Raw genomic sequence first — 21,862 nt, 5'->3', positions numbered from 1 at the left:
ATTACTGTATTAAATAAATTAGTAAAAAGGTGGTGTAGCAGTTGTTCAACACATGGGTTTGAATATGAAAACGCTTTTAGCAGACATCGCTCCACAGTAGATGAGATTCCTTTGGATTCAAGCTACCATTCATTTATAAGTTGCGAATGTATTTATAAGATGGTGTAAAACCTAGACCGTACTGTTCACTATTTCATTTTCTTACCAGTCTTCTTTCTGGTTTGTTGTGGCACTCCACGGCTTCCTCTCTTGGGTCAATCACTTCATCTGAGTAGCGCCGGCATTTTAGATGTGAACAAATATTTGTTTGTGATTGAAGTCAGATTCCAGAATTGAACGCAAAATTCAAAATTAAATGACAAATGATTAAGGCAGTGGTCGATATACCAAACTATTGACTGAAATTTCGTTACCATCTACGGGAGACATCTTAAGAGAGAAATCGACAGATGAGGACGAAACACTATGGTATAGTTTTATATTCGGACCACGACCTCTCAGTCCAGAAGTTCGAATAAGAGAAATCACTTTAACACCAAAATACCATGTGGTTATAATTTAGGAACAGGCACTCACGGAGGTCCATTGTGGACTATAATTATCGTATAGCAATGAAACTTTGGTAGATACGGTACTGCATTAATGCGGAACCGATTTACACTGCAAAAATTCAGTCCCAGTTGTGGCCAAACTATTGACTGAAATTTCGTTACCATCTACGGGAGACATCTTAAGAGAGAAATCGACAGATGAGGACGAAACACTATGGTATAGTTTTATATTCGGACCACGACCTCTCAGTCCAGAAGTTCGAATAAGAGAAATCACTTTAACACCAAAATACCATGTGGTTATAATTTAGGAACAGGCACTCACGGAGGTCCATTGTGGACTATAATTATCGTATAGCAATGAAACATTGGTAGATACGGTACTGCATTAATGCGGAACCGATTTACACTGCAAAAATTCAGTCCCAGTTGTGGCCACCAGGTCCACATCTGGCGCTGTACGCTGTTTGTATGACGGTATGAAATCTGTGTTGTCATTTAACAAGCCGTAAAGTGAGTGAACGGTGTGTTTATGGAGAATAGAGACCGTGCATTGTTAGTTAAGCTAATTTATTTAAACGACAGCAATTACAAGCAGCGTCGAGAGAGTATCGCTAACTGAAAGGTCTGAGAAGAGGGTCGGTGTTATTAAATGGTTTACAGAACATGACAATGAAATTTGAAAACCACGTTCCCCGGGTTGCGCTAGTTCTCGTACCATGTCACGAGAAATGTCCGGAAGGTTTTGAGGTCTGTTTTGCGCAGGTACCCACATAAGAGCCAGACAGAGCAGCAACTAAAGTCTCATGATCTGCGGCAACGTGGAGGTGGCTTACAAAACACTCGTTCGGCCTATACTTGAGTATTGCTCATCAGTGTGGGGTCCGTACCAGGTCGGGTTGACGGAGGAGATAGAGAAGATCCAAAGAGGAGCGGTGCGTTTCGTCACAGGGTTATTTAGTAAACGTGATAGCGTTACGGAGATGTTTAGCAAACTCAAGTGACAGACTCTGCAAGAGAGGCGCTCTACATCGCGGTGTAGCTTGCTGTCCAGGTTTCTAGAGGGTGCGTTTCTGGATGAGGTATCGAATATATTGCTTCCCCCTTCTTATATCTCCCGAGGAGATCACGAATGTAAAATTAGAGAGATTCGAGCGCGCACGGAGGCTTTCTGGCAGTCGTTCTTCACGCGAACTATACGCGACTGGAACAGGAAAGGGAGGTAATGACAGTGGCACGTAAAGTGCCCTCCACCACACACCTTTGGGTGGCTTGCGGAGTGTAAATGTAGATGTAGATGTAGAACGTCCTGAATTTACTCTTCGGTCTCTGGCACGGATGGTATTTGGCCGGGCAATAGTGTATAGAGTTGCAAGGCGCATTTTGCATTACAGGGTGCAGTGAATACTGTTAAACCACCTGTTGTGCACTAAGAGCCATTGCACTCCCCACACACGGCTGCGTGGATTGAGAAGCACCTTTGTAAAAAATGGCTCTGAGCACAATGGGACCTGACATCTGAGGTCATCAGTCCCCTAGACTTAGAACTACTTAAACCTAACTAACCTAAGGACATCACACACATCCATGCCCAAGAAGGATTCGAACCTGCGACCGTAGCGGTCGCGCGGTTCCAGACTGTAGAGCCTAGAACCGCTCGGCCACTCCGACCGGCGCACCTTTGTAGTCGTTCCGTTCTTCTTTGAAGAGAATACACCCAGAAAGCCTGACAGGTATACCGTGCCGTCTGCACGTTATCTAGACCTCCTTGTAGAGTATGTGATTCCTGCTTTGGAAGAGCGCAACTATGTGGAAACCACTGTTATCATGCAAGATGGATCAACGTTTCATGTCGCTCGCCCAGCAAAAGATCTGCTTAATGCAGTCTTCCACAAAAGTGTTATCTCCAGAGGTGTTCCAGATACATGGCCTGCAAGATCACCTTATGTGAATCAATGTGACATTTGTACTTGTGAATATCTGAAAGATTGCCTTTACCAGGGTCGCATTCACTCTTTAGCAGATCTGCAGGCCATTATACAGGAACGCGTTAATCACATTCCGCCGGAACTGCTGCGAGCAGCTGTTGATCACTTCGGATGCAGCATCTCATCAATGTCTCTAGTAGTGCATGTTGAAAGCCGGCCGTTGTGGCCGAACGGTTCTAGGCGCTTCAGTCCGGAACCGCGCTGCTGCTACGGTCGCAGGTTCGAATCCTGCCTCGGGCATGGATGTGTGTGATGTCCTTAGGTTAGTTAGGTTTAAGTAGTTCTAAGTTCCAGGGGACTGATGACCTCCGATGCTAAGTCCCAGAGTGCTTAGAGCCACTTGAACCATTTTTTGCATGTCTCAGGTGCTTATACTGAACAAATTGAGAAAGCGGTAATCATCTTGGGGTTGAAGCTCTTTTCTTCCGTGTTTGCTTTAACAATATGTATGTTTTTGGATAGGGTCCGTCTTTAGCAAAACACTTTTTTTGTTTTTAGCCCAAACATGTTTCACTGCAGTTGCAGCTTCTTCAGTGGGCTTTTATGGTCCATCTGTTAAAGATAACGAGTGTTCATTGCTGTTTGTATACATGTAGCTATTAGTTTTTAAATTGTAATTACAGGTATTTGAAAAAAACACATAAATTACGAATTCATAACTTTTTAACACATGGTGTGGTTTTTCTGATGTGTTGTGTTTCTACAGTGACCGTTATTTGCACAGTCTGTCATCTGCAGCCACTTATAGCTTAAAGTAGACAAATTGTTTAAGCCAAAATTACGATTTGAAAACTTGTTATTTCTATGTCTGAAATTATTTAATTCTATGTGTGTGTCTATTTACATAATGTTTCACTTACGTTTTCCTTTTAATCATCTTCATCACTGTCGAACACTATATGTTGAGTTGTCACTACCACTGTCACTGTAAAGGAAACATGGTGGGCAGTGGAACAATTCTACATCTACATCTACAATTACACTCCGCAATCCACTCAACAGTGTGTGGCGGAGGGCACTTTACGTGCCACTGTCATTACCTCCCATTCCTGTTCCACTCGCGTGTGGTTCGCGGGAAGAACGACTGCCGGAAAGCCTCCGTGTGCGCTCTAATCTCTCTAATTTTACATTCGTGATATCCTATGGAGGTATAAGTAGGGAGAAGCAATATATTCGATACCTCATCCAGAAACGCACCCTGTCGAATCCTGGACAGCAAGCTACATCGCGATTCACAGCGCCTCTCTTGCAGAGTCTGCCACTTGAGTTTGCTAAACATCTCCGTAACGCCATCACGCTTACCAAATAACCCTGTGACGAAACGAGCCGCTCTTTTTTGGATATTCTCTATCTCCTCTGTCAACCCGACCTGGTGCGGATCCCACACTGATGATCAATACTGAAGTATAGGTCGAACGAGTGTTTTTGATGGACTACATTTTCTAAGGACTCTCCCAATGAATTTCAACCATGCACTCGCCTTACCAACAATTAATTTTATATGATCATTCCACTTCAAATCGTTTCGTACGCATACTCCCAGATATTTTACAGAAGTAACTGCTACCAGTGTTTGTTCCGCTATCATATAATCGTATAATAAAGGATCCTCCTTTCTGTGTATCCGCAATATATTACATTTGTCTATATTAAAGCTCAGTTTCCACTCCCTGCACCAAATGCCTATGCGCTGCAGATCTTCCTGCATATCGCTGCAATTTTCTAATGCTGCCACTTCTCTGTATAGTACAGCATCATCCGCGAAAAGCCACATGGAACTTTCGAAGGTGTAAAAACAAGATGACTGACAGTGGAACTATTGGATGTGTTCCTGGCGGTTGTTCTGAATCTTTCAGAGGTGTTAGTGATTCTTTTTTCTTTATGTGTGTGTGTGTGTGTGTGATGTGAAGAGGGAGACAGAGAGAGAGAGAGAGAGGGAGAGAGAGAGAGGGAGGGAGAGAGAGAGAGAGAGAGAGAGAGAGAGAGAGGGTGACAGTAGGTTTAGGGATTTATTTTATTTTTATTTTGTGGTTGGTTGTTTTTGGGGAAGGAGACCAGACAGCGAGGTCATCGGTCTCATTGGATTAGGGAAGGACGGGGAAGGAAGTCGGCCGTGCCCTTTGAATGGAACCATCCCGGCATTTGCCTGGAGCGATTTAGGGAAATCACGGAAAACCTAAATCAGGATGGCCGGACGCGGGATTGAATCGTCGTCCTCCCGAATGCGAGTCCAGTGTCTAACCACTGCGCCACCTCGCTCGGTTTTATTTTGTGTGTGTGTGTGTGTGTGTGTTTGTGTGTGTACTCACCCTGCCCTAATAACATCCCTAATCCATTACATATGGAAACATTGCCATACCTCTTTCTTGCATCCATAGCGCCAGATTTGCGCCTGGTGGCGAAAATTGGAAGTAATTTTTTTCCAGCATAATTTGGTTCTGCATTAATGCGTTAGCATGTATGCTAAGTTTCACTGCCATACTATAGTTATAGCACACACTGGACCTCCGTGAGTAGCTGTACATTAATTATAGCAACCCAGTAGTAAGGAAACAATAAAATTAAATAGACAATTTGAAACTTGCAAAAAAAAAAAAAAAAAAAACAATTATATCAGTTGCTGTCTGGTGGTAGAGACTTGTGGCGCGACTTCACTGCCCCAGGGCCTGCTGCCCCCTTGCTGGGACACTTCCAGACGCTTCGCCGCCCTACCTTCTGGAGGCGGCTGGATGGCGACCGTGTCGGACGGCGCCCTGTGCTCCTCTATGCGCCGCCCAGTGGTAGGGTCCCAGATGCCCGAGGCGCCGCCGTAGTAGCGCAGCGGTCCCTGTTCGTCCTCCTCCTCTTGCTGCTCGTCCGCTACACTGCGGTGTTCCTTCCTGCACAGCCAGCCAAGACATCGCGATTACCACCCGTGCTGCAACGCACCTCTCCAGAATTTCAAATACACTGCCCGCCAAAACAAGTAAATGACCCAGAAGACACGCTCGTATGTCAGTGCAACTTGTCAGTCGACACAACATTAGTAAATACACTACTGGCCATTAAAATTTGCTACACCAAGAAGAAATGCAGATGATAAACGGGTATTCATTGGACAAATATATTATACTAGAACTGACATGTGATTACATTTTCACGCAGTTTGCGTGGATAGATCCTGAGAAATCAGTACCCAGAACAACCACCTCTGGCCGTAATAGCGGTCTTGATACGCCTGGGCATTGCGTCAAACAGAGCTCTCTCTCTCTCTCTCCCTCCGTCTCTCTCTCTATCTCTCTCTCTCTCTCTCTCTGTCTCCCTTTTCACACACACACAGATCCCTGTCATCTCGACTGATAGTGATACGAGGCCGTTGGGATACAGCACGGCGTTCCCTATTACCCTCCTGAACCCACCGATTCCATATTCTGCTAACAGTCATTGGATCTCGACCAACGCGAGCACCGATGTCGCGACACGATAAACCGCAATCGCGATAGGCTACAATCCGACCTTTATCAAAGTGATGGTACGCATTTCTCCTCCTTACACGAGGCATCACAACAACGTTTCACCAGGTAATGTCGGTCAACTGCTATTTGTGTATGAGAAATCGGTTGGCATCTTTCCCCGTGTCAGCACGTTGTAGGTGTCGCTACCGGCGCCAACCTTGTGTGAATGCTCTGAAAAGCTAATGATTTGCATATCACAGCATCTTCTTCCTGTCGGTTAAATTTTGCGTCTGTAGCACGTCATCTTCGTGCTGTAGCAAATTTAATGGCCAGTAGTGTATGAATATGATTAGAGTCTCAGTTCTTTGTGACAAGTATAACGGCATTACTGTGGTTACCAGCCCTGTAAAGGTGTATAAGAGACGTGACCAATATCAGATATTGAGTTATCCCTGTGAAGGACACGAATACGCAACATGCTGATGTGAGACAGCGACGTCAGCACCTTTGGGCTGTGAAAGGTGGATCTCCATTTGGCCGGCTGGCCGAATTGTGCACTATTCAGATCCGAAGTGTTTTCATACGTGGCACTGGGTTGATGTTCGACTGTGCGGGAACGTGAAGGCAGACATTCTCGTCAGGGTTTCATCCTACCATGTCTGACCACCGTCGTATTCTGAATCGAGCACGTCGTGATCCCTCCGTATCTGCAATGGACTCCCTGTAAACCTGTATGTCGTCTTGTAACAGCAGGGAATTATCGTTCCGTATGTTGGCTGCCATTAACACCACAACACAAACGGAAGCATTTGGAATCGTGCTATGACCAGCGAGCATGTAATGCTGGTGAATGTCGTCGCATTGTGTTCAGTGATGACTCGCGGTTCTGTAATATCCTGGATGGCGGTCGTCGGCGAATATGGGAGCGACTTGAGGAGAGGTCCCATCCTTCCAATCTTTTGAAGAAACACAACAGTTTTACTCCTGACGGCAATGTGTTGGGGGCCATGGCGTTTGACTTCAGGCCACGCCTAATAGCGACTGAGTGAACTCTGACGGCATAAGAGTACGTCACGGACACGCTGCGTCGTCTTGTGTTATCCCTCATGTGACAGGATTATGGCGCCATTTTTCAACTGCTCAGTGCTTGTCCACAAATGGTCGTGTCTCTACAAACTACCTCCGCGATGCTGAGGTACTTCCACGGTGAGCATGATCCCTGGATCTGTCTACAATAGAAAAAGAAGAGCTTGAAAAAACCAGCCAACCAGTTGCAAACTAAAGGTTTATTTAGCTGTTGACCGAGGTTTCGATAGTTATAAAGTTATATTTTTCAGAAGGAATGGACCCTAAAAATGTATATAAACGGTTCAAAACTCTTTTACATACACAACAAAATATTAATAATAGAGAAATACTTATGAGGTAAGCGCATTCAATTGTTACATAACATGATGTTAAATTGTATTAGCTGAGGCCGAGCGGCTCTTGTCATACATAAAACCGAAACAAAAGCCAGAAACATCACATACGACAGCAGACAGATTACACTCACCTTACGTCAGAATAAATGCACAAATGTATTCGCCTACAGGTAAAGGCTCTTGTCTACATAAAATTATAACAGGAGTCCAAAGCATAAAATATATGCATAACGTAAATATTAATCATGCGAGAGACAAAGGCGAAATGCTCACAGGTACAGGCTCAAGCGACAAGGAAAAGTCGGGATGCAGAGGGTGCTAAATACATGCACGTAAGAACTACGCCTTGCTTGTGCTAAGTAACAGCATTTTTCATTAAAGTAAGAATGAAAAATTCATCTGCAAGGCTACTCATAATGCAATCAATTTACAGTTATACATTATGTATAAAATCTCTTAATACATTTGCTGATAGAGTAATACTGTACGTAAATTCAGAAAGCAGAAGGTAGAGTTCCATTTACAAAAGACCACTGTTAGAATTGCATGGGGAAAGAAGAACAAATAGGAGCTAAAACAACGTCACTAGAAAGGAAACTTCTGCTTAACAGTACGGAAGCTTAAGCTATAACACTATCACTGCCCCTCGTTCATGTTCTGAAACTATTTTGTTAACCGATAATAGTATATAGCAGCAGTACAATGTTACCTTCTGTTAGGATTTTCCTAGTTTTAACCGTGAAATGCTTAAAGGAGGTCGCCTATCGGACATGAAATTTAGAATTACGTAAATACACAACTAGAAACAGATACTGTTTAGAAACTGTTTTCATTAATCAAATTGCTCTAATGATAAAGAATACGATTGCCGCCTAATTAGGAATAGAAATGTGTGGCATTCCTTTTTAAAGAAAAAGTAAGCAGTTTTCTTAAGTTGGCTTTCTTTAGATTGTTTATGAAAGTGTTCAAATGGGTCTGAGCAGTATGGGACTTAACATCTGAGGTCATCAGTCCTCTAAAACTTAGAACTACTTAAACCTAACTAACCTAATGACATTATATACATCCATGCCCGAGGCAGGATTCGAACCTGCGATCGTAGCAGTCCGCGGTTATGGACTGAAGCATTATGAAAGTGTGTTTCATTTGCATTACTACAGTGGTCTAGATTAAAGGCCCCCCCTCACCCCCATTGAAAGTAGCTGAAATATACTAAATTACTTGATTATGAAAAGTTATAACTACTCTCGATATTTATGTTGAGTTCTGTCTGTGATCATTGTGTTCTAAAAAAGTGTAATATCAATTATGAGTACTCACTTACTGTATTATCCTCACTGAAGGTAAAGTGACTAGGAATGTCATTATCCATGAGAAAAGTTACTTCTTTGACTCTAAAGATTGGTGAGAATCTTACTGCATGTGAATAGTATTTAAATTTGTACTGTACAGAAAATATCTGTTGAAGGAAGACTAGGCCATGGCCAATTTCCAGTTCAACAGTGACTTGCATGTATAATGTGACTGTATCTATTTAGTTTGACTAGGCCTTGAATACTAAAGTGTGTTAGTATTTATTGTGTTTATGAAAATAGGTTTGTTCTGTTATGACTGTCAGTACCTACTTTACCATTTCTATATGCTTGATATGCTTGTGGCTGGGTTCATTGCACTTTCGTACCTGAAAAGTATCGGCTATGTCTTTCCACTAAAACTGCTTACTTTTTCTTTAAAAAGGAATGTCTCACATTTCTATGCCTAATTAGGCTGGCGACCGTATTCTTTATCATTAGAGGAATTTGATTAATGAAAATAGTTTCTAAACAGTATCTGTTTCTAGTTATGTATTTACGTAATTCTAAATTTCATGTCCGACAGGCAACCTCCTTTAGGCACTTCACGGTCAAAACTACAAAAATCCTTAGAGAGGGTAACATTGTACTGCTTCTATATACCATAATTGGTTAACAAAATAGTTTCAGAACATAAACGAGAGGTAGTGATAGTGTTATAAAGCGACAATGAAAAGTTGGAATGCAGTGGGCACTATACACATGCGGGTGAGCATTGCTTCTTGAACGTGGTAAGTGACATAATTTTAAATTAAAGCAAATAAAAATTTCTTATAGAAGGCCAGTAATAAATGCAATAAATTTAAGAAGTATACATTGAATATGAAATTATCTGTAAAAATTTTATGAACCAGAGTGACATTGCCATGAAATTTAGCGTGCATAAGGTAATATCTGTAAACCAAACAATTAGTTCTGTCACAAAAATGTGGAAGAAAGAGTAAAATGGGTAAAGTTACATCGAACATAAAAAATGAGAACCTTTTGCTTAACTGTACTGAGGCTATGAAATGTAAATCATAGTACGAAATAAAATTTTCTTTCAATACCAACTTTAGTAACATGTGCTGAAAAGGCCACGGAAAATGAAAGCCAGTGATATGAAACGCAAATAGCTCAGCTGTTGAGAGGAAGTATTTTGAGGAAAACGGCACATTCGTCGATCTTAGCGGAGGTCGGTAAGCACGTGTTATGTGACCGTTAGCATCGGTTTCAAGCCATTAAAGAAGTGATTACTCGCGAACTGCAATTGATCGTTCAAAATGTTTGGCTGATTTTTTTTCAATCTCTTCAAATCCGTACAGTCGTTGAATCGCAACCATGCTTTAGATTTGGACAATGAAAAATCTGCCAGACCACCTCGAACGTCAACACCAGTCCAGCCCCTGCATACAGCATGTCCATGACCAGCTGCATCAGTTGTGGGCCATCATGCCTCAGGAGAGAATACAACGGCTTTACAACTCCCTCCGCAATCGAAATAGTTCCTGCATCCGTTACAGATGGGGTGTAGCGTCGTAGTGGTAAGTGGGTTCATCCTGCCAAATTCTTTGCATATTTGACTCTGTTTTGTAATCACTGAAATAACATCGCATAACCTGTCAACCGTGAAGATCCATTTCGTTTCTTCCTCTCTTTCAGGGTGCTTCGCTTTTTTTTTAATCATACAGGATGGTATGGTGACACCGACAGCTAAACAGCTGAATGTGTTATAGATGGAAAAATTATTTACATCAAACTTATAATATAAATGCCTTGCTTTCGCAGATGACATTGCAATCTTAACCAACAACTCTAAGGATGTTGTCACTACTGTCCAAGCCCTGCATGAGATAGCAGTGAAGTCAGGGTTACAAATACCGTATGACAAGACCAAATACTTTGAGAACAGGCACTCCAGTACCACCCCTTTGACGACTATACATGGAACGATTGGGAGGGCCAATCGCTTTCGTTATCTTGGTGAATGGGTCCACCCCATTGGTAGAGACGGCATCTCGATCTTAGAAAGGCGTAACAAGAAGAATGCTATGGTCTGTCATTACAGAACTGCTGTCAGACCACAGTTTCTGTATGCCTCAAGGCGGCCGTGGGGGCCGATCGCTTCTAGGCGCTTCAGTCTGGAACCGCGCGACCGTTACGGTCGCAGGTTAGAATCCTGCCTCGGGCATGGATGTGCGTGATGTCCTTAGGTTAGTTAGGTTTAAGTAGTTCTAAGTTCTAGGGGACTGATGACCTCAGATGTTAAGTCCCATAGTGCTCAGAACCATTTGAACCATTTTTGTATGCCTCAGAGACCCTCTCGATGAACAGAAAAGGTACGATGGATGACCTGGAGTGAGCCGAAAGACGTATCCTCAGAAAAATTCATGGCCCGAGATTGTTCCCAGATGGAACCTACCGACGGAAGTCTAATTCTGATCTGTATCACCAGTTAGAAACAGCCAACACCAGTATGCGATGTAGGAGGTTCAAGTTCTATGGGCAGCTACAACGAATGAACAGCAATAGGTCAATCCCGCGTCCGGCCATCCTGATTTAGGTTTTCCGTGATTTCCCTAAATCGCTCCAGGCAAATGCCGGGATGGTTCCTTTCAAAGGGCACGGCCGACTTCCTTCCCCGTCCTTCCCTAATCCGATGAGACCGATGACCTCGCTGTCTGGTCTCCTTCCCCGAAACAACCAACCAACCAACAACAATAGGCTTACCAAGAAGATCTTCTAATTGATCTACAAGACTGAAAGCCTGTGGCTTAATGAAGTACTAAAGGACTTGGATTCGGCTAGGATCCCTGATCTTGAGGTAGAATGGTTAGAATGGTTCAAATGGCTCTGAGCACTACGGGACTAAACATCTGAGGTCATCAGTCCCCTAGAACTTAGAACTACTTAAACTTAACTAGCCTGACATCACACACATCCATGCCCGAAACAGGATTCGAACCTGCGACCGTAGCGGTCGCGCGGTTCTAGACTGAAGCGCCTAGAACCGCTTCTTGAGGTAGAAGATCGAATTTTTGTGCTACGGTAGAGTCTTGGGCCCCAACACCTAGAGTCCATAAACGTCGGAAGCCCCTTTCACAAGAGAGGAAGGAGAAATTGAAATTATCAGCAAGGCTCAAGATATATTCGGAACAGAAGAGAGCATCGAAGAAGAACTAGTCATAAGCGCTCCTTAGTGGGCTTAAATCAATAATACAATATAAATTTATTATTTTGAATAGATAAGTGACGAAGATGACAAAGTAAGAAATGTGACAAGTAATATGTAAAGCTTGTGTATCTTCATCCTTGTGATTGGAGGGTTTAGGGACTTCGGCCGTTCGCTTATGTAATGAAATGGAACACCTGCAGCCGTCCTTACGACGTTATTGATTATATGGTCAAGAGTTTCGGTGCTTCAGTACACCATCTCCAGGTCTTAACTGACGCTGAGGGGGTTAACATCAATCGTCTGTATGGTTGCATCAGAGGCCAACGACGATGTTGTGTCTCCTACCATCATCTACCAAGTTGCCTGCGAGAAAGGTTCATACACGTTGTCCACTGATGGAATCTGTATATGAATGGAATTAATCCCTTCACTGTGAGCTACGGCCAGAAGATAGTGTACTAAAGTACCGGAGGCTGGTATCCACATAATAAATCACATCGTAAGGACGGCTAGAGGTGTTTGATAATACGTAAGTTACGTGTAGCACTATAGACATACCACTGGGAGACCAAACGTCATATGAAGGCATTAGATGTATTGTTAATACCTTATAGTTCTTCCTTTTCTGAAGATTATGCGGATCATTTGCTTCAGTTCAATCCTTATAATTAACGATTTGAAGGGACATGGGCCGGTAGTTGGAGGGTTCGATGGGACGTTTTCCTTCTGGGCTAATGACATGAGTCCCTGCTTCCAGACTGTTGGGAAGATGCTTGCAGTCAGACGGTAGTTAAAGATGTTGTTTTGGACAGTAGTGCATTCAAAGTGGTTTTAATAATATGCGCTATTAAGTCCTTCAGCTGTCTAACGAATTATAGGCTTACTTTATAGCCACAAATTTCGCTTTTAATTCTACTTCTTTCTTTCAAGGAATGTATGGTTCTCATCTTCGCGTGTTGGTAAAATAAAGACGCCGGCATGGTAAAATGTTGCTTCAAAAGGAACTTCAGGTTCAGCTATAGGTCTAAGTCTGCCCATTCCTAGACCACATAGATTTTTTAACTGGACGAGGGATCTGTGATCGTTCTCCGTAAACGAGTGAGCATATACACACATCAAAAAAAGTTTTGCGTCACCCCGGTTCCCAGAACTCTTGAAGGTAGACGTTGACTCTGGATATTGTGTCACACTCACAGTCGCTTTGAGTCTTCAGAGGTGTCCTAAACACGCTCAAAGATGTAAACAACAATGCATGAGCAGCGCCCACTAGACGGATGGGGTCCGACAGCGGATCAGTTCCAGTCATTCCACCAGGAAGGAAGAACACGGCTCGTGTTGTCTGTAGTTCAACCATGCCCTAGACGGTCAATGCAGAGGTTCGATCTCGTCCGCATTGTTACTTTGTGCTAGGAAGGGCTCTCAACAAGGAAAGTGTCCAGGCGTCTCGAAGTGAACCAAATCGATGTTGTTCGGACATGGAGGAGATACAGAGAGACATGAATTGTCGATGTCATGCTTCGCTCAGGCCGCCCAAGGGCTACTACTGTAGTGGGTGACCACTCCCTACGGATTACGGCTCGCAGGAACCCTGACAGCAACACCATCATGATGAATAATGCTTTTCGTACAGCCACAGGACGTCCTGTTACGACTCAAACTGTGAGCAACATCACTCCCAACGTCCATGGCGAGGTCCATCTTAGCAAGCACGACACCATCCAGCGCGGTACAGATGGGACCAACAATATGTTGAATGGACCACTCAGGATTGGCATCACGTTCTCCTCACCGATGAGTGTCGCATGTGCCTTCAACCAGACAATCGTCGGAGACGTGTTTGGAGGCAACCCGGTCAGGCTGAACTCCTTAGACACACTGTCCTGCGAGTGCAGCAAGTGGAGGTTCCCTGCTGTTTTGGGGTGGATGGTGGTCATGGAAGGCGTCGTAACGGCTGTGCGATACTTGAATGCCATCCTCTGACCGATAATGCAACCATATCGGCAGCATACTGGCGAGGCATTCGTCTTCATGGACGACAATTCGCGCCCCTATCGTGCACATCTTGTGAATGACTTCCTTAAGGGCAACAACATCGCTCGACTAGAGTGGCCAGCATGTTCTGCAGATATGAGCCCTATCGAACATGCCTGGTATGGATTGAAAAGGGCTGTTTATGGACGACATGACCCACCAAACACTCTGAGGAGGCCGGCCGGTGTGGCCGTGCGGTTAAAGGCGCTTCAGTCTGGAACCGCGTGACCGCTACGGTCGCAGATTCGAATCCTGCCTCGGGCATGGATGTCCTTAGGTTAGTTAGGTTTAATTAGTTCTAAGTTCTAGGCGACTGATGACCACAGAAGTTAAGTCGCATAGTGCTCAGAGCCAACCACTCTGAGGGATCTGCGCCGAATCGCCGTTGAGAAGTGGGACAATGTGACCAACAGTGCCTTGATTAAGTTGTCGATAGTATACCATGACGAATAAACGTATGCATCAGTGGCATCAGTGCAAGAGGACGTGCTACTGGGTATTAGAGGTACCGGTGTGTACAGAAATCTGGACCACCACCTCTGAAGCTCTCGCTGTATGGTGGTACAACATGCAATGTGCGGTTTTCATGAGCAAAAAAAAGGGCGGAAATGATGTTTATGTTGATCTATATTCCGATTTTCTGTACAAGTTCCGGATCTCTCGGAACTGAGGTGATGTAAAACTTTTATTGATGTGTGTATAAGACTTGCAGACTGACTAAAATAATTTACGTTCTGACGTGGTTACGATAACACATAGACATATCTGCTTGACAGGATTTTTATTTGAATGTCGCATTTTTGTAAGCAAAGACGTCCAGATGCATTCATCGACAATCGACGCATAGTGTTCACGTATTATATTGATGTATCTTGACATTTTACTACAGATGCCTCCCAGGTTTTAGTGACAAAAGCCTGTAGTATCTTGACGTTTGTCTAATGACCGGATATTTTTGACATTCCAAGGCAATATTTTGTGAGAAGTAACGTATTGGTTCGAGCATCGTGTTTAGTGTTTCCAATGTTAAATGTTACAAAAAATTTAATAATTCCGGTTATGTTGAAAAAGTACTAACAAAGGTCTAAGCTCTATAGTTTCAAAATTGTACTGAAAAATAAATATTAGAGTTAATGGTGGAACGATCACGTATTCCAAAACATCTGTTTAGTATTTCCCTTGAATTCATATTTGACCCTACCGTTTTATTTTCTCCAGCTATAGCAGTCCTTACTTCGCCTGTTATGGTGGGTGGTCCTGTATCATCCTGATCCATATCGTCAAAATATTCGAGTTTTTATCTCATCTACACCCTTGCAGGATCTCCTTATGATTTTAGTACAATTCTTTTGCATTTTTCTAATAATTTACTTAGTACAAATACAATTATTGGCTGAATGTCTTAAGAGCTACAGTTGTTTCAGCTGAGTCCCCTTGTGGGATGAGTATATTCTCTACAATTCGATGTTTAGACTTCCATCTCCTCTTCTTTAAACCCTCTGATATCATTGAGCTAACGGATGAAATAGACGCAAATAATTCAGTACTGCATACGTTATTATTTAATATAAACGAACCTTAGAAACGTAATGGTGTCGAATGCTGAATTTCCGAGCGTTACGAAGCAAAGGAATAGCAAATAAATTAAGCGAGTCTGTGGTTGCCGATGCGGTTATAACGACGGCGTACACAGCAGTGGCTCCGTAATTGCCGGCTGTGTGCTGCTGTACATCATCGCTAATGTCCCTGCAGACTGGCTTCACTTCTTCTTCATTTAGATGTGGCTTTTTCTGTGCTTGTATTGAACGCCCCCTTCTCAAAGAAACTACGCACGGCTTACCGAGCAAGATTACAAAGTGGTTAAGGCCCTGGCCTCGAACTCGAGTCCGGGAGTATAGCGGTTCAAATCCTTGTGCGGCGCTCCACATTAACGTTTAATGTGGCTTCGCTAAAACTCTCAATTTATGTGCCAGGACGGTGGTTCCGGGAAGGTCGATGATTTCTCTACTTATCCTTCCCAGTTTTTGTGGTATGTTGCTGATGACCTCCGTACACCCCCGGTCTTGCACCCAGTGACTACCATCTGTTCCGGCACTTGAAGAAACACCTGGGCGGTCAGCGTCTTCAAGGCGATGACGAAGTCTAAACAGTGGTGATGCAGTGGTTAACAAGTCAGGCGGCAGACTTCTATGAGGAGGGTATTCAAAAACTGGTACAACGTTATGACAAGTGTCTCAATATTGACGGAAATTATGTAGAAAAGTAGACTAAGGTACAGGCTTTCATGTAAAAATAAAATTATTGAGATATCTTAGCACGTCTTTTTTAAATTCCAAAACGGTACTTACTTAAAAAACACGCCTCGTACTTCCTCCCACATGACCACTACGGTAAAAATTATAGATTTTGCGGATGTTGACTAATAGGCGTTCAACCCAAGCACCACTCGTGAGTGGAGCGGGAAAGGGATGAAATAATAGTGGTACCAGAACGCCGGTCCGTGTGTTGCTTTAGGGGGGTTTCGAAGTAGATCGTCTGGAGACAGATGTGTGTGTAATAACAGCCGAAATAACAGTTGTTTAGTTCGGTGACCTCCAAGTCCAGAATTGTTGAGGTGTGATTACCGCAGGTGCGCTGCTGATGCTTCAGAGTGCTTGTCGTATACATGCGCGACCGCTGCCATTACGTCCCCGTGTGAAGCACCGCGCTAGGTGATTGCTGGCGCCAGATCCGGGAGAGCAGAGTTGGTTTACGAGCGGCCCACCCGGGTGGCCGTTGGCAGGTCGCTGATCCGCGGTGTCAACGCCCCGGCGGCGCTCCTGCGGTCTCCTAACGGCAGGGCGTGGTCCGCACTTGACTCTGACCGCCAAGGTCACGGACGGGCTCTATATAAGCCTAGGCCAGGGAACACTCCGCGCCCACACGGCCAGGTGGCTGACTACCCTCTGGGTGCAACGTGGACACTTGGACTGCTTTCAAACAGCTACGAGGGCGGATATTAGGCTGCGGATGGTGCACTGGAGACGCTACAGTAAACATCTAAGAATACACGGCTAACCGCAAATATATCAGTTGCGTGCACGGCGCTAGTTGGCTACCGTGGAGCGTGGAGTGGGCGTCGAAGGGTGTTTAGTGAGAAAGGAAGGCACTTACCTGTGGTAGAGGGATACAAATTTCGTTTCCATCGAACTTTGGTGATATTCAGCGATGAAATACCGTGAGCGAAGAGTTGGCCGATATGTTATTTCCTCCTACATGCATCCCGTGAAATGACAACTCGCGACTATTAATTCTACTCTTCTCGGTATTTGGCCAAAATCATGGGATGTCTCCTAATATCGGGTCTTTTTCCCGGCATAGGGCAGCACGTAAAGTTCTGTGTACTGACTTGGCAGAAAATCCTAAGAAATTTTGGTCTTATGTCAAAGCGGTAGGTGGATCAAAACAAAATGTCACTCTGTGACCAAAATGGTACTGAAACAGAGGATGACAGACTGAAGGCCGAAATACTAAATGTCTTTTTTGAAAGCTGTTTCACAGAGGAAGACTGCACTGTAGTTCCTTCTCTAGATCGTCGCACAGATGACAAAATGGTAGGTATAAAAATAGATGACAGAGGGATAGAAAAACAATTAAAATCGCTCAAAAGTGGAAAGGCCGCTTCACCTGATTGGATACCAGTTCGATTTTACACAGAGTACGCGAAGGAACTTGCTCCCCTTCTTGCAGCGGTGTACCGTAGGTCTCTGGAAGATCGTAGCGTTCCAAAGGATTGGAAAAGAGCACAGGTCATCCCCGTTTCCAAGAAGGGACGTCGAACAGATGTGCCGAACTATAAACCTATATCTTTTAGAATTTTGGAACACGTATTATGTTCGAGTATAATGACTTTTCTGGCGAGTAGGAATCTATTTTGTAGGAACCAGCATGGGCTTAGAAAAAGACGATCGTGTGAAACACAGCTCGCGATATTCGTCCACGAGACTCAGAGGGCCATAGACACGGGTTCCCAGGTAGATGCCGTGTTTCTTGATTTTCGCAAGGCGTTCGATACAGTTCCCCACAGTAGTTTAATGAACAAAGTAAGAGCATATGGACTATCAGACCAATTGTGTGATTGGATTGCAGACTTCCTAGATAACAGAGCACAGCATGTCATTCTCAATGGAGAGAAGTCTTCCGAAGTAAGAGTGATTTCAGGTATGCCGCAGGGAAGTATCGTAGGACCGTTGCTATTAACGATATACATAAATGACCCTGTAGTTCACTGAGGCTTTTTGCGTTTGAATTCTGTGGTATATCGAGAGGTTGTAACAATGGGAAATTTTACTGAAATGCAGGAGGATCTGCAACGAATTGACGCATGGTGCAGGGAATGGCAATTAAATCTCAATGTAGCGAATACATACAAAGAAAGATCCTTTATCAGTTAGCTACAATATACCAGGTCAGCAACTGGAAGCAGTTAATTCCATAAATTATCTGCGAATAGGCATTAGGAGTGATTTAAAATGGAATTACCATATAATATTAATCGGCGGTAAAGCAGGTGCCAGACTGAGATTCATTGGAAGAATCCCAAGGAAATGCAGTCCGAAAACAAAGGAAGTGGGTTACAGTACACTTGTTCGCCCACTGCTTGAATACTGCTCACCGGTGTGGGATCCGTACCAGATAAGGTTGATAGAACAGATAGATAAGATCCAACGGAGAGCAGCGCGCTTCGTTACAGGATCATTTAGTAATCGCGAAAGCGTTACGGAGATGATAGATAAACTCCAGTGGGAGACTCTGCAGGAGAGAAGCTCAGTAGCTCGGTACGGGCTTTTGTTGAAGTTTCGAGAACATACTGTCACCGTGGAGTCAAGCAGTATATTGCTCCCTCCTACGTATAACTCGCGAAGAGACCATGAGGATAAAATCAGAGAGATTAGAGCCAACACAGAGGCATACCGACAATCTTTCTTTCCACGAACAATACGAGTCTGGATTAGAAGGGAGAACCGATAGAGGTACTCAAGGTACCCTCCGCCACACACTGTCAGTTGGCTTGCAGAGTATGGATGTAGATGTAGATGTAGATCTCGGAGTGGCTTGGACTTAACAAGTCGTTGGAAGTACCCCTAACAGGTATTGAGCCCTACTGCCTGTGTAGCCGTCCATAGTTGCGTAGGTGTTGCCGGCGCAGGATTTTGTACAGGAAGTTACCTCTCTTTTATGTCCGGTGCATGTTCGATGGGATTCATGTCGGGCGATGTGGGTGGCGAAATCATTTGCTCGAACTGTCCACAATGTTTTTTCAGTCATGAACAATTGTGGCCCAGTGACACAACGCGTTGTCAACCGTAATACCGCTGCTGCAGGTCGTTAAGTAAAGCCGTCGGCCACTGTGTTGTTCGTGGTGAGAGGTAATTTTTGAAATTTGATATTCTCGGTACACCCTTGACACTGTGAATCTGTAAATACTGAATTCCGTCAAGATTTTCGAAACGGAATGTCCCATGCGTCTAGGTCTAACTACCATTTCGCGTTCAGCCTGTTATTTCCCCTGGCCGGGGTGGCCGAGCGGTTCTAGGCGCTACAGTCTGGAACCGCGCGACCGCTACGGTCGTAGGTTCGAATCCTGCCTCGGGCATGGGTGTGTGTGATATCCTTAGGTTAGTTAGGTTTAAGTAGTTCTAAGTCATACGGGACTGATGACCTCGGAAGTTAAATCCCATACTGCTCAGAGCCATTTGAACCATTTTTTGAACAAAACGACAGGTGCGCCAGTGAACTATGCCCTTTTATAAATTGTGTACGCGTCACTATCACCATGTGTATAAGTGCATATCGTTATCGCATGACTTCCGTCACAACTGTTTCGCCGCTGTCTACTGCTTTCTGCGTGCCGTTGAAGAAACAGAGCGACCTGGATTATGTGCGAACGTTGTTTTCGGAACCCATGTCGATTCCGACAGAGGAGATTTTCGATTTCCAGGAATGTTATCACACGCAAGCATAAAACATGTTGCAAATATCGTCGGTGGATGGCTGCAAGACGAGCATCAAAACCTTAGTCGAGAATTTCCACTTCGGTGCAGCTTACTTGAGCTGGGGATAAGTACAAGAATATAAAGATAACTTCGGGAAAGAATCCGATGTTATCCTATTACAAAAAAAAACGGTGAATATCGTTTCAATCTTTAGTGGCAATACTAAGATGCGACTTCAGATGAGACAAATTGGTTGAGTAAAGAGTAGAGAGGGCAGATGTAATACTTAGTTTTATTCATAATCTTGGAAGAAAGTGAATGAATCTATAAGGGATATTTCAACTCACTAGTAAGAGCAATTCTACCATATTCTTCCAGCGTTTAGAGGCGCTAACAAATAGGAAAGATAGTAGGAATCAGAAGGATACAAATAAGCGAAGCTGGGATCGTAGCAGTTGGGTACAGCCTATTCGAAAATGTAAAACAGATGTTAGGGGAAAATGTAGTGAGCAGTTTTTGCTAGAAAGGCGGTGTTGATGATGGCTCTAAGCACTATGGGACTTAACATCTGAGGTCATCAGTCCCCTAGACTTAGAACCACTTACACCTAACTAACCTAAGGACATCACACACATCCACGCCCGAGGCAGGATCCTAACCTGCGACCGTAGTAGCACCGCGGTTCCGGACTGAAGCGCCTAGAACCGCTCGGCCACAACGGCCGGCAAAGGCGGTGTTATTCTAGCACATTCCTGTACGGTCTATTTAGAATACAGGATGTTTTAGGAAAACTGAATGACTATTCAGCCGATACCACACTGGAACATTCATAGAGGCCATAAGAGGATGTGAGGAGATGAAAGCGACAATCGTTTTTCTCCCTCGATACCTGAACAGAACAGGACAGAAATACGTTAACATTGGTACAGTGTACCTACCTACATGCACTGTACGCTGGCTTGTTGTACGATCAAGAGTATCCGATCATCTTTCACGGGGTACGAACATCTGATGTGTCTAAAAAATGGTTCAAATGGCTCTGAGCACTATGCGACTCAACTGCTGAGGTCATCAGTCGCCTAGAACTTAGAACTAATTAAACCTAACTAACCTAAGGACAGCACACAACACCCAGCCATCACGAGGCAGAGAAAATCCCTGACCCTGCCGGGAATAGAACCCGGGAACCCGGACGTGGGAAGCGAGAACGCTACCGCACGACCACGAGATGCGGGCTGATGTCTACCCTTCGCGTTTATGAGAGGTTAGAATTTGCGGGAAGACTTTCAATGAGATTTCTGAATGTTTGTAGAGGAATGGCAGCTCATTCTTCCACAAGAGCCGGAACCGGAGAACTTACTGATGTTACAAGTTGGAGTCAAGAGTGAAGTGGGCGTTCTAACACATCCCAAAGGCGTTGCGTTGGGTTCAATGGTGAATATGTGTAGGCCAGTCCATTTCAGGACTGTTATTGTCTACAAACCATTGCCTCACATGTGCTGCTTTATGACATAACGTCACTGAACCATTCCTCCTCTGTGCGCAGTACACAGTGCGCTAAAACGTGGTGATATTAATCCGAATTTAGCATTTTCTTCAGCACTAAAAGGGAACGACACCGTAAGACGGAAAAGTACAGCAAGACCATCTTCTCCGTACCACACCGTTATCACTATATACACTATTGGCCATTAAAATTGCCACACCAAGAAGACATGCAGATGATAAACGAGTATTCATTGGACAAATATATAATACTAGAACTGACACGTGATTACACTTTCACGCAATTTGGGTGCTTAGGTAATGAGAAATCAGTACCCAGAACAACAACCTCTGGCCGTAATAACGGCCTTGATACGCCTGGGCATTGAGTCAAACAGAGCTTGGATGGCGTGTACAGGTACAGCTGCCCATGCAGCTTCAACACGATACCACAGTTCATCAAGAGTA

General features: G+C 44.1%; 1 protein-coding gene across 1 annotated transcript in view; it reads right to left on the bottom strand.

The window, feature by feature from the left end:
- The window catches only part of LOC124712496 (translation initiation factor IF-2-like), a 131,966-nt gene that overhangs the window by 24,648 nt on the left and 85,456 nt on the right, over window positions 1-21,862 (bottom strand). The window contains exon 3 of the mRNA XM_047242792.1: window positions 5,252-5,418. Coding sequence (XP_047098748.1) covers window positions 5,252-5,418 — 167 coding nt within the window. The remainder of the gene's footprint in view (window positions 1-5,251; window positions 5,419-21,862) is intronic.

The sequence above is a fragment of the Schistocerca piceifrons genome, chromosome 8, assembly GCF_021461385.2.
Source record: "Schistocerca piceifrons isolate TAMUIC-IGC-003096 chromosome 8, iqSchPice1.1, whole genome shotgun sequence".
In the NCBI taxonomy this organism is placed as follows: domain Eukaryota; kingdom Metazoa; phylum Arthropoda; class Insecta; order Orthoptera; family Acrididae; genus Schistocerca; species Schistocerca piceifrons.
This window is presented reverse-complemented; position numbering and strand designations above follow the sequence as displayed.